This window comes from Pinus tabuliformis, chromosome 4_1, assembly GCF_031772625.1.
Source record: "Pinus tabuliformis cultivar Carrire ecotype Pingquan chromosome 4_1, CPIR1, whole genome shotgun sequence".
NCBI classification, from domain to species: domain Eukaryota; kingdom Viridiplantae; phylum Streptophyta; class Pinopsida; order Pinales; family Pinaceae; genus Pinus; species Pinus tabuliformis.
Genome location: NC_142303.1, coordinates 495,994,449 through 496,012,462, shown reverse-complemented (window position 1 = coordinate 496,012,462; position 18,014 = coordinate 495,994,449). Strand labels below are relative to the sequence as shown.

Genomic DNA, 18,014 nt, shown 5'->3' with positions numbered 1-18,014 from the left:
TACTAATTTACATCCATTTGAATTAGAATCTTTCTTAGGAGAGATCAAATTTCTAGAGGAGTAAATTTATTATTTGAATGTAAAATTTGAAAAAAAAAATAGGCCTCTATAAATTTGATCACTTTCAACACTTGATAAATCCTAAATTAAAATGTATATATATTAAAATCATTTTATTTTAATAATCATTAAAAATACCCCTCTTTGGTTCTATTTCTAATTTTTCTAATTTTAATAATGAAAATGTCCTTCATTCTCTATTCTATTAATAATAAAATATTCACTACCTCCACCTCAATTGAGTAAGCTTTAACAAATCTGCAGCTAAACCATGATCTTATTGCACCTACATTTTCTGTAAAAGTTAAAGGTCCACGACATTATTTTACATGAGAGAGTGTTTTACCATATAGGCATAAGACAGGAAAATTATGAAGAAGTCATAGGACCTGGGACTACCCATTTGTAATTTGATATTTTATCCTTTAGAACCGTGAGTTTCACTCAACAATACGATTGATTTTTACAGAACTAGTTTTTTGATCAGAAATATCACTTGTTCTTCTTGATCGAATCTTTTTGAAAATTATTGTGTGCGCAAGAGCAAACTGGATTACTGGAGTTCACACAAGGGCCGAAAGTCCCTTGCAAATTTCTATCGTTCTTGGGTCATAGAAGCCCTGTAACTAGGCTTTAGAAATTACATGTGTTGAAGTCATCTTTCTATAAAATATAAGATAATTTAGAGGTAATTAATTGGGATTATCCACGGTACGAGCTATCTTTGAAATCCACTCCACGTTTTAATCTGTAGTAGGTTTTATGTTCGAGATAAAAAGTGGATATTGCTGACTGAAAATTTGATTCTCTGTAATAAATATTGGAATATAGGAAAAAATTATATTAACAATTTCTATTCGTAACAATATTTAATAAAAAATGTCTAATTTTGCACAATCGAATTTGGAGGAGATGTTGTAACATAAAAATAAAAATAAAATAAAAAATAGAATTAACAATTATATTTATAATTGTAATTAATAATTTAACCAACCTAGATTCATCTTAACTTTGTATTTACTAGGTGGCGAGAGGGATAAAATATCTTGAAGTACAAAATTCTTTTTTGAGTCAAAAGGTATTTGATCCCTCTCAACCCATAGTAGATTTGGAGTTATGATGGATCTAAACTGGTCTTAGTAAAATATGGTCGGGAAACACTACATCACCACAACCAAACTTTACCAATTAAATCCATCAACTATTCTATCTGTAATTCTAAAAAACCCATCTGCCTCTCTAGTTATTAACAATTAACATTTGTTTAAATTACCAAAAATATATATAATAAATAAATAATTAAAGCATTCAATGTATTTTATATATAATTAATCTCATAGATTTATGAGACAATTGTGATTAGCATATAAGTTGTAACCAACAAAATCTCCGAAGAAGCTAGCCAATTTGTATTTAATACAATAGGGTAACCCATAGGGAACAATATCTTCTTTCAATTATGCATAAAATACTATATAGAAACAAGTTAATATTGTAAAATAACATAGAGGCGCTGTTCCCTCTTTCTTATATATATCATGCACAACGAAGTATTAGGGGAACCATAAACATTTTAACACAAACCCTTAAATCTAGGGTTTAAGATTGTAGCTGCATAAATGAAAAACAATATAATAAACACAGGACACTGTGGCACATACGATAAATATAACTATTTTAGCACGATGTGGTACATGGATATTTATTTGTATAAGAAGCTTGACTAGTTATGATTTTTCCATGTTTCGCCCTACCGTAGACTTTGTTGCTCATGAATTTCAACCATGAGTCACTCCCAAACCGGGGTTGCAACTTTGCAGCTAACAATAATAAAAAATAATCATACATCAATAGCCAAGGTGCCAGCCCAATGATCATGTTGTCCAGGGCTCCAAGCACCTTCTAGGCTAACGTCCAAGATGCCAACCCATAGCCATGTTGCTCTAGACCCCCTCCAAACCTTCAAATCAACACAACTCTCCTTTCTCGAACTTACGCCTTAATGATGCCTTACGACCAACTAGGAATGTCTTAGAGGATTCTCCCAAGCCTATGCTACAAACGATGCCTTATGATCAACCATGAATGCCTCAATTGTTTCCTCTGAACCTACACCCCAAATGGCACCTTACATCTAGCTAGGAAGTCCAAAGCCCTCAGAGTCATCATAGTAATAAAAAATGAATTATAATGCTTAGGGTAAGTATCTATATATACTTTTCCCACTGCATGGTTCTCTCTTCCATGTGGCACTCCTAAAGCCACATGGGCTCCAAGTACCCTTTTCACCTACAACTATCACTAACACACCATTTCCCATTATCACGGAGTCACACTGTTATGAAACCAGCTCAAGAAAAGATATAAAAGATAGATCAATGCCTTAGAATTCAGCCTCTTCGAGGGGGCAACCTCCTTTACATTACATAAATGAACAATTCTTAGATGATACAAATGACAAAACCTCCTTTCTATATATAGGAGTCTAAGGAGTTACAATATAACCTAGCCGACCTAACAATAATAATATAAAGCCACAAAAATAGCAATAGAGGGATTCTGTGGGGCACAGTAATAACAATATGGGGATAATAGGGGCACAACAATATTAATAAGGGATGCAACTACAATAGTAATGGGGTAATCACTAGTATTATAGGGACCCAACATGCCCCTCTCCTTCAAAAAAGTATTGTCCTCAATGCTTGAGTAGTTCTGGATGCTTCTGTACAAAATTCTCATCCTCCCATGTGGAATCTTCAGCGGATAAGTTCTTCCACTTGTTAATATACTCCAAAATTGATCGATTTCATAGTTGTCGAGTTCTTGTTTTTGTGACTGCTTCCGGTTCCAATATAATTTTTCCTTCCTCGTCAAGTTATAGCAATATTGTTTGAATTGGGAGCTTCTCACCTATAACCTTCTTTAAACATGAAACATGGAAAACTTGGTGCAATCGAGAAGCTGTAGGAAGCTCCAATTTGTATGCCATAGTATCAATCTTTTGCAACACCTTGTATGGACCATAATACTTTGTTCATAATTTATTATCCTTCGTAGCCTGCTTGAGGGACATTTGCTTATATGGTTGTAGCCGTAGGAATACCTAATCACCTACTTCAAAACTTCTTTCGGTGCGATGTTGATCTACCTATTGTTTCATTCTATTATATGCCAACACGAGGTTATCCTTTAAGAGTTGGAGGACTTGTTGTTGATGTTCGATGTGATATTACACTACTTGAACCTTAGAATTTTCTCTTACATATGATGTGATGGATGGTGGATGATATCCATAAAGTGCCATAAATGGGGTCATTTTTATTGCTGTATGGAAGGAAGTGTTATACCACCATTCAACCAAGGCAACCATTTGACCCGTTGTGTCTGTTTATCAGATACAAAGCAACGAAGATATCCTTCCAAGCATTTGTTTACTATCTCATTTTTCCCATCAGATTGAGGATGATAAGATGAGCTATGAGCTAACTGAGTACCAAGACAAGAAAATAATTCTGTCTAAAAATTTCCAGTGAAAATGGGATCTCTGTCACTTACAATAATCTTTGGGTTTCCATGTAGATTTTGAATTGTTTCCATAAATGCAGTAGAAATTGTACTAGATCTAAATGGATGTGATAATGCACAAAAGTGTGCATACTTGGTAAGTCTGTCAACTACCACCATGATGACACTCTTTCCCTCAGACTTGGGTAACCCTATGATAAAATCCATTGAAACCTCCTCCCAATGTTGGCTTGGAATGGATAAAGGTTGTAATAGACCCTATGTCTTAATTGTTTCAACTTTATTTTGTTGGCAAACCAAACATTCCGCCACAAATTTTTGAATATTCGATTTAAGGCCATCCCAAAAAAATTCCTTCTTAGCCTTGTGGTAAGATTTTAAAAATCCCGAGTGCCCTCCTAAGGGAGAAATGTGCAATTCCATAAGATTCTTTTGTTTTAGTTGGGAATTCTTACAGAGGTATAAGCGATCTTTATACCATAAAGAACCATTTTTCCATCTAAATGTATCAGATGTACTGGAATCTTGTTGTAACTTTCGAATAAGTGCCCACACTTCTTCGTCATTCTTTCATTCCTCCCTTGCTTCGTTTATCCAATTTGGTTGGATAATAGAAATGGCGCACAACAATGCTTCCACATCCTCATCCTTTCTTGAGAGTGCATCTGCCACCACATTTTGCTTCCCTTTTTTGTAGATGATTTCAAATTCATAACCCAACATCTTTGTGACCCACTTTTGTTGCTCTTCAGAGGATAATATTTGTTCTGAAAAGTATTTAATGCTTTCATGATTCCTTTTTACCTTGAAGTGTCTTCCCATTAGGTAAGGTTTCTATTTCTTAAGTGCATGGAGTATTTCAAACATTTCCTTCTCATTAATAGCTTTGTGTAAAAACTTTCCCTTGATTGGACGACTTTCAAAAGAAATGGGTCTTTCATCTTGCATTAAAACAACACCAATTCCATTTCCTAAAGCATCACATTCCACAATAAAGGTTTTTGTGAAGTCCGGTGTAGCTAAGACCGGTGCTTGGCACATTGCCTCTTTAAGATGTTCAAAGGCATTTGTTGCTTCTGGAGTCCATGAAAATGCATATTTCTTCAATAATGTTGTTAGAGGTGCTGCTATTCTCCCATAATTCTTAACAAACTTGTGAAAATACCCTGTCAACCCAAGAGATCCTCGCAAATGCTTTATGGATGTGGGGATTTTCCATTCCTTAATGGCTTTAATTTTGCTAGGGTCTACCTTAACTCCTTCATGATATACAATATGACCCAGATATTCCACCTCTTGTACTCTAAAGAAACATTCGGATCTTTTTGCATATAATTGTTTCTCCTCCAATAGTTGTAGCACCCTGTCAACATGTTCAACATGATCCTTCCAAGATTTGCTGTAGATTTGTATATCATCAAAAAATACTACCACAAATTTTCTAAGGAATGGTTTGCAAATGGAATTCATCAAACCTTGAAATGTTGAAGATGCATTGGTAAGGCCAAAAGGCATGAACAAAAATTCATAATGACCCTCATGAGTTCTAAATGTTGTTTTTGGAATGTCTTCAGTCTTCATTCTGATTTGATGATAACGTGAATAAAGATCCAACTTGGTGAAGTAAATTGATCCATGCAATTCATCCAACAATTCATCAATGATGAGAATGGGAAACTTATCTTTAATAGTGAGCTTGTTGAGCTCCCTATAATCCAGACACATGCGCCATGATCCATCCTTCTTGTGCACTAATACTATTGGAGCAGAGAAAGAACTTTGACTCGGTTGAATTATACCAGCCTCTAACATTTCTGCAACGATACGTTCAATTTCACTCTTTTGGGCATAGGGATATCTGTACAACCCGATGTTTGGAGGAACACTTCCTGGAATCAAATGAATAGCATGATCATGATCACGAATAGGTGGGAGACCTTTCGGAGTCTCAAATACCTTGGAATGATTGTCCAAGACTTTTTGGGGATCTGGAGAAATAGATGATTGCAATGTGGAAACATCTAGCGAACATAATTGTGCAATTACACCCCTTTGTTCCATTTTTAGAAGCTTTGTCATACCGTTAGAGCTGATTATCTTTCCCGGTTTCCCTACAATACCCCTTAATTCAACTTCCTTTCCTTCCACAGAAAATTTCATGAAAAGTTCTTGAAAATTAAGAGCTATTGTACCCAAGGATTGTAGCCATTTGACTCCTAGTACAACATCAGTACCTCCCATTGGAATGGAAAGCATTGGGCTAGTCAATACATATTCTCCCATCGATAACTTGATATTATGGCACTTTCTAGAGCAATTTATTATTCCTCCATTTGCAACAATCACTTGAAACTCTAGTGTTGTATATAAGAAGCAATTCAATTCTTTTGCTACCTTACAATAAATAAAATTGTGGGTACTTCCTGAATCAATCAACACTATTACCTTTTTATTCTTGATTTGTCCTTCTATCTTGATGGTTTGAGGAGTGGTAATTCCCGCCAATGCATTACAAGGTATGGTTGGATTCATTTTTTCTTTATCTAGGCTTTGTTCCTGGAGTATATCCTCTTCTCTTGACCTTTCTTGCTCCTTTTCTTCTTCATCTTCACAATTTATGTAGAATAATTTCTTCTCAGCACACTCATGACTTTAGTGTATTTGCTATCACAACTATAACAAAGCCCTTTTGCTATTTTTTCTTCCAATTGTTGTGGTGTCAAACTTATAGGTTGTGTAAGACTAGGGGCAACAACACTTCCATCCTTATAGTTGTGAGTGGTATGTTTCCTGGTTTCCATAATTTTTCTTTCCATTTTTCTTGCTAACTTGAATGCCTTCTCTAATGAATTAGGTTCCCAAAGGCGAACATCATGTTGGATATTATCTTTTAAAGTCCTTATAAACACATCAATCCTATGCTCCTCTAGAATTTTTTTTACCCTTATGTTCAATTTTTGGAACTCCTCAATGTGCTCCATTATTGAACCCTTTTGTTTGAGACTTATCAATTGGCTAAAAAAAGTGTTGCTTTTTGTATCCTCATAATGTGCTATCAATTATTCCGTAAAAATTTCCCAAGTGATAATTTGTTTACGAGAGCAAAATGATCGATACCATACAAACTGATTTGGTTCCAAATATAAAGTTGCAATACGTACCTTTTGTGTGTTTTTCACATTATTGAGATCAAAAAATTGCTCCATCTTTAATATCCATGTTGCGGGATCCTTGCCGTCAAACTTCCTCATATCGATTTCTGGAATATGGTGGGTCTTCGATCCCACATTAGAGTATAAGAAATCATGATTAACATTTCTTTTGTTCACATCATGAGTTTCCTTTACTACCTTTTCACCATTAGTAAGTATTTCTTGTAGAAAATTTGTCAAATTTGTCTTCAAATCTGCCATGTTTGTCTTCAAATTTGTCTTCAAATATGCCACGTCTCTCTTCAAATCTGTCTTGAAATCTATCTTCAAATCATCCATCTTAGCTTCCATGCCCTTTATCATAGATTCGACGCCATTTATCTTAGCTTCTGTTAGATTTTTGTGAGAGTGACATTTGTTGCACTTGTTCTTGTAATTTTGATATATCATGTAGCATTTCTTCCTCTTCTTCATGAATTATGCTAGAGCTTTCAGGTTGCTTACTAGGTGTTTGCATTTTCTTTCCTCGAGGCATCAGTTACCGATAATAATTCTCTACTATGCCCTTTGAATTCCTTCAAAATAAATTTTCAAACCAAGCTTAAGCAAAAATTTAAAAAAATCTACACACCTTTTTTCACTTTGTAGGAGCTCGATATTGCCTCTGATGTATCTTTGTACTTTCTGATCACCCAGTTCTGAAATTGCGATCTGCAGTAGCCCTCTGTGTACTCTTTCCAATGCCACCAGTATGACCCAAATTGGATTCTCCAAGGAAGAGTTATGTGAAATCTCACACAATGACTTGATTATAGACTAGTTCAGTAGAGCGAACTTGTACAACATGCCACGAGTTAATGTTTCAACCTTTGGCTCTGAAAACTAACTACAAGAAACTACAATCCATCCTCTTTCTGTAACTTCTTACGAAATTTCAATCCGATGCTCAGAGAGAAAGTTATGACGATTTTCCCCAGGTCACCTGTTTGGAATGTAATTCAGGAGTATGCAAAAAGACCAACTTCCTCAGATCATATCTCTGCAAATGTAGCGCGAAAAGATTTTAAATTCAGATCCGAGGTTCAATGCGATGTATTCTAAAATGGGTTTTTTTAGCTTTTGAAACGTCGTAGAAAAAAAGTTATAGCGAAAATTCCACGATGACCTATTTGGAGCAGCGAAACCCTAGAATCCAAAGCTCTGATATCAAATGTTATGAAACCAGCTCAAGAAAAGATAAAAAATATAGATCAACGCCTTAGAATTCAGCCTCTTCAAGGGGGCAACCTCCTTTACATTACATAAATGAACAATTCTTGGATGATACAAATCACAAAACCTCCTCTATATATATAGGAGTCTAAGGAGTCACAATATAACCTAGCTGACCTAACAATAATAATATAAAGCCACAAAAATAACAATAGAGGGATTCTATGGGGCACAATAATAACAATATGGGGATAATAGGGGCACAACAATATTAATAAGGCATGTAAATACAATAGTAATGGGGTAATCACTAGTATTATAGGGACCCAACACACATGCCCCCATACTCTTACCATGGGGTGGGCTCCGCATCCAACCTATTTTATTTTTATTAAAATAAATTTAAATTATATTGTCATTACAATCTAGGCCATCTGGCCACTCAACTAATAGTGACACATAGCCCGGGTATGATGAGCCCTCAATATAAAACATATTTATATGGAGTTGCAGACCACATATCATAAGAACCTAAGCACGAAAGCGCGCAATATACATCGCTCATTAGCCTAATTATAGGTATATACATTTCCATCATAAGTAAGAAGGAGGTGTAGCTTAATTTATAGATTAAATAACTATTTTTTCTTAGAATTTTGCGATACAATTTAAAACAAGAATGTGATTTTTTATTGTTTAAATTATATTTTTGAATACATAAATAAATTCAACACTCTCAAAAACTTTTTGGGCATCAAATTTTATAAATTAAACAACTTAAACTCGAAATTTTAAAAATATATATAATATTTTGATTCAAATCAACCAACCAAACAATAAATGTCTTTATAAAATTAGATTACACCTAGAATATTACATTATTGAGATAAAAGAAATTATTGTTAAATTTAAAAATTCACGACGCTCATCTTCAACTTTCTATGTCATTCAATGTTTCATTTACAAATTGAGCGTCAATAAATACACTAGTTCTTAATGTTTCAAAATTACACACACTTGCGAAAGTGATTATGTAAAATAGCAACTTTGAATTCAGCGGATATTTTAATTTTGTTATCATTTTGAGTGTCCATTTTATTCATTATGAACATATTTAGTGCTCAGTTCTTCGTCTCGATTTTCATTATCTTACTTTATTTTATATTTTACCTTTATCTTGTTACAACTTGAGTCAAGTTACAAATTGCAATTATTTAGTTATTTTTTAAAATGTATAATAAATATTAAGTTGTTAAAATTTGTTAATATTAAGCTGTTAAAATGCATAATAAATATTAAGTTATTATTATTTTTTCAGTTTATTAATGATGATATAATAACCAAAAATGAATTTTATCAAGTTGTAATTTATCATCATAATTATCAAAGATATATTTTTTCAATCTATGGTTTATTTTAGAATTTTGATTTTCAAGAATAAGAACGAAAACAACAGGATGACATATCCCTATGGTTTATTTTAGAATTTTGATTTTCAAGAATAAGAATGAAAACAGGAGGATGACATATCCATATTTTTTAAGAGATTCTACAATTTATTACAATTGGTGGCGATCTATTTACAAGATAACAAGAAATAATGATTTATTTTTCCCATAACTTCGTTGCAAAATGAAATTACTAAACATGTGCCTTTCTTTTTCTAGAAGAGTCACATTCATGCATTCCACTACACCATTTTTCTTGGTAGTATAAATCGTTATTTTTTGTCTCTCAACCCTAGCTTATTTGTAATATTTTTTAAATCATAAGGAAATGAACTTGCCCCATTATCAATTCTTAAACATTTAATTGTCTTGTTGGTTATCTTTTCTACCATAACCCGAAATCGTTTAAATGTATTAAATGCCACAATTTTTATTTTCAAGACATTTACCCATACTTTTATAGAAAACCCATCTATAAATATTATAGAATATGACTATCCTCTAAAAAAAACTATAGGGGATTTCCCCCAAAAGCTTTAATAGATATAAACAAGAATATGTTTACTAATATTAGTTTCTACTTAAAACATTTGTTTACAATGCTTTCCATAAATTCAATGTTTGCACAAATTCAAATTTGAAGATTTCAAATTTGGAAGTAATTTGTGATTTATCAGCAAGTTTAGTCCTTTATTTTTCATATGATATAGTCATTGATGCCATAAACAAGTGAATTTAATCTCCTCCTCAGATACCACTCCTACTTCATTGATCTGAATACTTCCATCCAAATTGTAAGGATTTCATGTCTTTTTAGCCTTCATAACCACCAAAGTGCCCTTGGACACCTTCAATGCTCTACTTTGAACTAAAAACTAATGACCTCTAGGATCCAATTCTCTCTCTCTCTTTTTTTCTTTTCCACTGGAAAAATCAATAACTTTCATTAATGTTTGAAAATTACATAAAGCAGATGCCGAGGCATTGCTGGATTGTTCATACAAAATTCACCTCATCAAGGTGTTGTTCTGTAGGTATAAGCAAAATTGTTCTGTGTACATTCATCTGACTGTGCATTCTATCCGCTGTCCGAAAGAGGACTCTGTTTATAAGCATAATATCCATGTTCTATATATTTCTATTAACAAAAAACAAAAGCGCCATTGACTATCAGCTGTTGGGACTGTTGTCCCTTTGTTCTCTTTGATCTATGAATGGCCTGTGGTAAAATTGATACTCCTCTGCTCCATTCTGCTCCACTATTATCCCCTCACCTCGGGGAAGTAACGAGGCCTCTTTGGATAATTTGTCAGCCTCGCTGTTATGCTCTTTGTAAATATGTAAACATGTGCAATGGTTAAATGCTGCTTTGAGTATGAGTGCATCATGTAATAAATTGCTGAGAGTGTGTGTATGACAAGTAGTGATATTGTTAATCCAGTTAACAACCACCAATGAGTCCCCAAATATATTGATTCTTGTATGATGATGCGATAATGCAAAATGTAGAAGATTGTGGACAGCAGAGAGCTCAGCGAAATTATTAGATCCATTGCCAAAGCCCATTTTTGCAAGGTATCGATGGTGTTCATTTATGTGCAGTACAAAACCCCTGCCACATCCACCCTGATTTGCTGCTCCGTCGAAGAAAGCCCACGGGATGGATCTATCAAAGTTGGGCATGGGCTGTATGGATCTCGGTCTCGGGGGTGGAGGGTCTGGTAACTCATGATATGCTGCAATGATGGTGGCCTCTACCCGATTCCATGATATCAATCGGTCTTCAAATATAGCCTGATTTCGAGCAAGCCATATATGCCAAGTAGCCACAGGTGGAAGGTTTTGTAATTTAGTGCCCGGATGACAGTGTGACCAGGTATCCCAAGCACTCCTAATATCGATCCCTTTCCAATTGACAACGATACCCAACAGATTACATATGTTGTTCCATAGGTTGAGGATGACAGGGCAGAGGAGGAATATATGATCCTGAGTCTCTGATGCATTTTTACAGAAGATACACCATGATGGGCCAAAAATGGCTCTGCGGGTGAGATGTTCCCCTGTGGGTACATTGCCGTTGAGTGCACACCAAAAGAAAAGTTTGGACCGGGGAGGAGCCTTGAGCTTCCAAATGGATTGCCACCATGACTGTAACGATTCAGGCATTCTGTGAGAAATGAGAGCAGTGTATCCAAATTTTGGAGCATATATACCATGATCAGCAATGCACCAAATAAGTTCATCCGGTCCTTGTTTTATACGGATGTGAGATTCAGATAATGCCTCAGTATAGCGATCCCATTCCTGATGCCATTGCAAAGGGAGATCCAATTGCTGTGCGGATTTCCAAGCCTGGGAAAATATATCAGTGCGCTGTTGGTCTGCGATCTGTGCAAAATGTCGGATATCCCGGGCTTGTAGGTGCATTATAAGATCTGGATTAAGGATATGTCTACCCCCACAGTTAATCCAAGGATCCAAACCAATTCTGCCTGTCAATCCATCATTAATGCACCAAGCAAGATTGTTCCGAATGAGAGGAAGGGATTGAATCAAGGCCTTCCAAACCGATGAGCATCCCATTGTTGACCAAGTAGGGAAACGGGCCCAATCCAAAATATTATGAGGCCAAATGTATTTATAATAGACTACCTGTGTCCAGAGATTTTGACAAGTAAGCAGAGTCCACCCCATCTTGGCGGCCAGTGCTTTTGCAAATTCAGGTAGTTCCTTTAGTCCCCATCCACCCCACTTTTTGGGCAATGAGATTTTCTTCCATCCGATCCATGCAAATACTCTTTTATCCTGTCTCCCATTCCAGAGGTATCGGATGCATAACTGTTGTAGCCGCCCCAGGATGTTTCTAGGAATCCAGGCTAGGGCCATCCAGAACACCGGGGTGGCTTCTAATACAGACTTTATGAGCACCAGTCTACCAGCCCTGGAGATATATCTGAAGCTCCATCCTGTGAGTCTTTTTTCCAATTTGGCAACCAACCAGACCCAGTCAACAATCCTTTGGCAAGTAGGTTTCAGATTGAACCCCAAATATTTGAGACCTCTATCCAGGGGGTGGACCGAGTAAGGGAATGCTTGTAAGCCAGTCTGGGTCTCCTGTACAGATGTGCATGCACAGGTAATGGTTGATTTCATCTGGTTTGGCATCATACCCGTGGCAGAGGAAAAAAGTTGTAGGATCTTTGAGAAAGTTCGAGTGTCACGAACACTGCCATTGAGAAGTATAAGAACATCATCCACAAAGAGTAGATGAGTGAGATAGCAAAGGTCAGTTATGCGAAGGCCCCCAATGTCTCCAGATCGCTTGGCCGCTTCCATGAGGCGGCTGAGACCTTCCATGACCAACAGGAAGAGGAGGGGTGATAGCGGACACCCCTGCCTCAGACCCCTCTCCGAATGAAAACAATTTGTAGCCAAACCATTGATAAGAATACTGAAAGATGGTGTGGTAATGCAGGCCATGATCCAAGAAATGTATGCATGAGGGAAACCCAGATGAATGACGATCATTTTGAGATAGAGCCAGCTGACACGGTCAAAAGCTTTAGACAGATCGATTTTGAGGAGGATGGCTTTTAAGTTCTTCGACCAGATGGAATGGAGGGGTTCTTGAGCGAGTCCAATGGCCTCATGGATCTATCTAGATTCGAGAAAAGCAAATTGCTGCGGGGCAATGGAACGGGAGAGGATAGGTCTAAGACGATTTGCAATGGTCTTTGAGATGATTTTATAGATGCAGTTACACAAAGAGATGGGTCTGTAGTCATCAAAGGATGTTGGGGAGTCAGATTTGGGGATGAGAGCGATGAATGTAGAGTTGATGGCATGATATAATGATCTAGAAGTCCAGCTTTCTTCAACCACCTGTAGTAAGTCCTGACCCAAAACATCGAAGAAAGCTGTGTAGAATTCAATGGTCCATCCGTCCGGCCCTGGGCTTTTGTCTTTTTTGAACCATTTCAGAACTCCTTCCAGTTCCTCAGCAGTGACCGAGTCAGTTAAGGTCTCCACATCTTCTTCCTCCACAAATCTCGGGAAGTGGTTAGCCACATTAATAATATCAAGTACTCTCTCTCATATATATATATATATATATATATATATATATATATATATATATATATATATATATATATATATATATATATATATATATATATATATATATATATATAAGTTTAGGCACATGTCTAATATCTATTAATGTCTTTATAATATTATCAAACATTTTAATTTTGATGCTTCCAACTCCATTATTCTTATAAGAAATATTATTCCCCATAACAAAGATTCCCCATTAAGAAATTGATACAGAGAAAATCAACTTTTATGTGAACATATGTAATGAGAAATACTAGAATCTAATAACCATTTTTCATAGTATTGAGGAACATTACAAATATAAAAAACTCCATAAATCATACCCAGACGTAGTTTGACCATATTTTCCTCCTTTTTAGTGTCTTTCTTCGATTCCCTTCTCTTCCAACAAGAAGATTCCCTAATATATTACAGTACCAACATTTGAGTTTACTCCCCATTTCTTTTTACTTTGACTTATATGTACCTATTGAATTTTGTCATTTTTCTTTGTACCAACCTTTTGCCACCATTGCTCCTAGCATGAAAGTTTCAATACTATATCTCCTCCACACCTCTTTATACAACAATGCTTAATCAACAAATATAAATTCAAGAGTTTGAGATGTAGTGAACCTAATGGAAGTATTGAAATGTTCCCATGATTCAGGAAATGAATATAGTAGCGTAACCTATTTATCTTAATTATTGTGTTTAACATCCTATCTATATCTCAACAACTCCCCTTATTTTTTGAGAAAATAAATGGGTCTCCATGAAATTTTGAAATTTCTATATTTTTCATGTTACTTCTCCTTTTGACTCTGTTCACTCTTTTTAGTTTTTGAAGAGCATTATGAATGATTTTGGTTCTATTATGACTTGTATAAACAATAACTCATATTATTATTGAATAAATTAATGGGACCAAATTTGAATTCTTGAAATAAGGGTTTTATAAGGAAATTTTTAAAATTTACATTAATTATCTTAGTGGATGATAATTATATTAAGGCATCGTAGAAAAACCAAAATACGTGTAAAATACCAAAAGTTCTTTAAAAATTCTTAAAATTTAAATACATTTTGTTTGTTTAACTTTTATCTTTATAATTGAGACTTTGTAGGTTCTACTTATTTCTCCACAGTCCCATTATCCTCATAGCCCACATTGTTTTCATTTTATTGATTTAAACACAAAAATTTCCCCTTTCCTCCATTATTTTATTCTCTTATTTTGAAACCTAAAATTCTAATTCATATCAGAATATCAAAGCTCAACCATTACATCTTGCGTTCCACTAAGAGCCCCAAATTTTTGATATCTAATATAACTAAAATTTTTAAATTAAATAACAATTTTTTGTGCATTAAATAACAATTTTTTGTGCATTAATAAACTATCATGGGTATCCCAATATCAAAATATTGGAGTTATTTGCAAGCCATACAAAATGTGAGTACTCAAGTAGAGTTGGGTGCCTTAAGAACTTTATATGGTTCGATGCGCTACCTCTCAATTATGTCTAATATAACCAATAAATATAATATTCTAGTGTTTTGTTTTTGTAATATCGAAATATTGAAATTTATTCTATAACTACACATTCCACAAAACCAATCGATATGTTGATAAGTTAAGTCAGAAGGCAACCTCATCCTTTGATAACCAACCATGTTATTACATGTGGAACACATGAAATGTCATATGGTGTGGTACATGACATGGAATTTGAAATGGAATATGATGTAACATATATTGTGGTATCTTATGTGGCATATGATGTGGCACTTCACACATGGCACTCATTGTCATTCTTTTTAAAATCCATTTTTTTTTATTTTCTAACATGCATCTTTTGCTGGTTAGGGCCATAAAATTGTTAGCACCATGTCATCTATTATGATGTCATGATTATGTCATCTCATGGAATATCCTAATATCATGATGTTGACATATCAAAGTGTCAACAATTTTTATAAATCTCGATATGCCAATATCTAATAATCACATATAGTTACAAAGTTAGTAGGTAGCTTATTCAAGTTTTTTCCATAATATTGGAATATCAACATAAAAAAAGAATATGAATAGTCGATATCGCGATAGATGATGTCGTTAATAAGGATTTAATTATGATTGGAATTAATGTACTTAAGTTTAAATAAAATATTAGAGTATCAAGTTATTTGGAAATTTGAATAAATTTATTTTTTTCTGGTTTATCGTATATTCTACCATTTTAATCAATGTTTTGTTTTTCTGCATGGGGTAGTAAAAATTGGCTAGCAAAGAAATATTGAAATAATGAACCACTGAATAGATCCAATCCTCTAATTTTGATCATATGGACAACGAGAACACCAAATCAAGAAACATCGAGGAAAAGATTTAATAGCATAGCAAACAAGCCCTTTAATTTTTGTTACGAAATCATTTTGGATCAACAAATTATCTATTTGTAGACATAATTAAGAAAAGGATGGAGTAATGCTTTCTTCCTATTTTTAATTTTTTTTTATAACTATATATATGCTTAAGGACAAGGGGTGAATAGATTATGAGAAATATATCTTTCACTATTATAAGGTTTTCGTTTGAAATCTTGGTGACTCGAGGTTTGATCATCTAGAAATGAAGGACACGTGTATTATTGTCAAGCTGGCTATTAAAGGATTGAAGACCTCAAAAGAAGGTACTAGAAGATGGACTTAGGATTGCATACTATTATCTGGCCTATTTCAAATGCTACTGTTATCCTCAGGTGGAGAACCTAATATTGAATTTTTATAATATTATATTAATTTGATATTATATTCAAAATCAATTAATATTATATTCAAAATCCAGTAATTAGTGAAAATAAATTCTTGTTACTAGTATGTGGACTATTTTAGCACTTTATTGTGAATGTTTTATAGTATTCATTTTTGAGATTTGGAACTATTTTCAATTCTGAAGTGAATTATCCTATTTCTTTTCACTAATTATATTTAGACATTGAAATTATAATGTAATCTTCTCTAAGCTACATTATGCGTTGCATTTAATAACTTTCAAAGCGACGAATTATTTCCTATCTAAAGAAATTTATTTTCCTCTCAACGTTTAAAATTTAATGTGTACTTTCTCCTAATTGAGATATTGTGAACTGCTTATTTATCCCAATATGGATAGTTAGATTTCAGTTAGAAAGTAGATATAGATAATTTGGTTAGTTTTATTTTTAGTTAATATATTAGATTATAATTATATTTACGTTAGCTTCAAAGAAAGTCTCCATTCAAGAACCAATCCATTCAACGACAACTGGGCCTACATACCAAAGGACATAACATATCAAAGCAACATAGGTCCCTTTGGAACCATGATTAGGTGATGATCCCCTATTCTAGGAGATATGTTTCCTAACACTTAGCACTAGAAGATGGGACAAATGGAAAGCTAACCTTGTGGAGTCATTCTAATTCAATTTCATTTTATTATGATTTGTTCCTTCCCAAACCACTATTTGGAGATGTGATTTTGGATGTGTATCATGTAGCATTTCTTCAAAATAATTAATCTCTTGTCAAAAGATAAGTTTGATGGTGAAAGTGGAACATCTACATCTGAGCATGCTTTTCAATCCATTCAAAATTGTATTTGTCATAATATTTTTCATGATGGTGCCATTTCTAGGTTGTTCACTCTTATTTTCAAACGTCAAGCTCCACCAGGTGTGGAACATTTCCAACCACTTCTATCTATACATTGGAAGAATTTATAGATGAGATTTTATTTAATTTTGAGAATTATTATTGTAATAAATAATATGATGAATTGAATTATTTTAGGATAAAACAAAATGACTCATTCAATTTTTTTTTAAAAGGTTTATACATATTATCTACAGATTTTATTTAAGGGATATTCTTTTAATTAGATAATAGTGTCAATATCTTATTTCACTTTCAAATGAAAAATATTAACTAATCATTAATGAATCTGAATCATGTAGTGATACTCATTCCCATGTTGATTTAGGTTTACATGAAAATCCTAAGGATTCATAAGTAAGTTATAGGTGAATAACATCGTTTGTCAACTTTCTTCGTTCTAATAGATGTGGATTAGAGAGAATATGATATTTCAAGTAAAGAACATATAACATTTGATGATTGTTTAGATGAATAAGAGACCTTTTGTTAGACAATGTGGTTTCAATTATCCATGAATATCAGAAGAAAGAAATTTTGACTAGAGATGAAGAAATATGTCGCATTCTAGAAAATATGGCCACTACCTTAGGAATGAAAGAGAATGAATCTAAAATTTTTTCTACCTTTAGTTTGTTATTACTCCATATTTTATTAATGATTTGTGATGAACATGTAATTGCAAGATTAGAATTATATGAATGGTTGCATCTACATTGATCTCACCTAGGTCATTGTTATCTACTATGGTACAAGTTTAGAGTAGATTATCTAGGTTATTTATTATTTATTTCTTTTAAAATTTTATTAATTT

The 18,014-nt window shown here is 33.9% G+C and overlaps 1 protein-coding gene across 1 annotated transcript; it reads right to left on the bottom strand.

Moving 5' to 3' along the window:
* Positions 1–10,570: 10,570 nt before the first annotated feature.
* On the bottom strand, positions 10,571–12,883 carry LOC149176689 (uncharacterized). Its single transcript, XM_089421532.1, has one exon. The coding sequence runs from the start codon at positions 12,881–12,883 to the stop codon at positions 10,571–10,573; it is 2,313 nt and encodes a 770-aa protein (XP_089277658.1).
* Between the last annotated feature and the right edge of the window lie 5,131 nt (positions 12,884–18,014).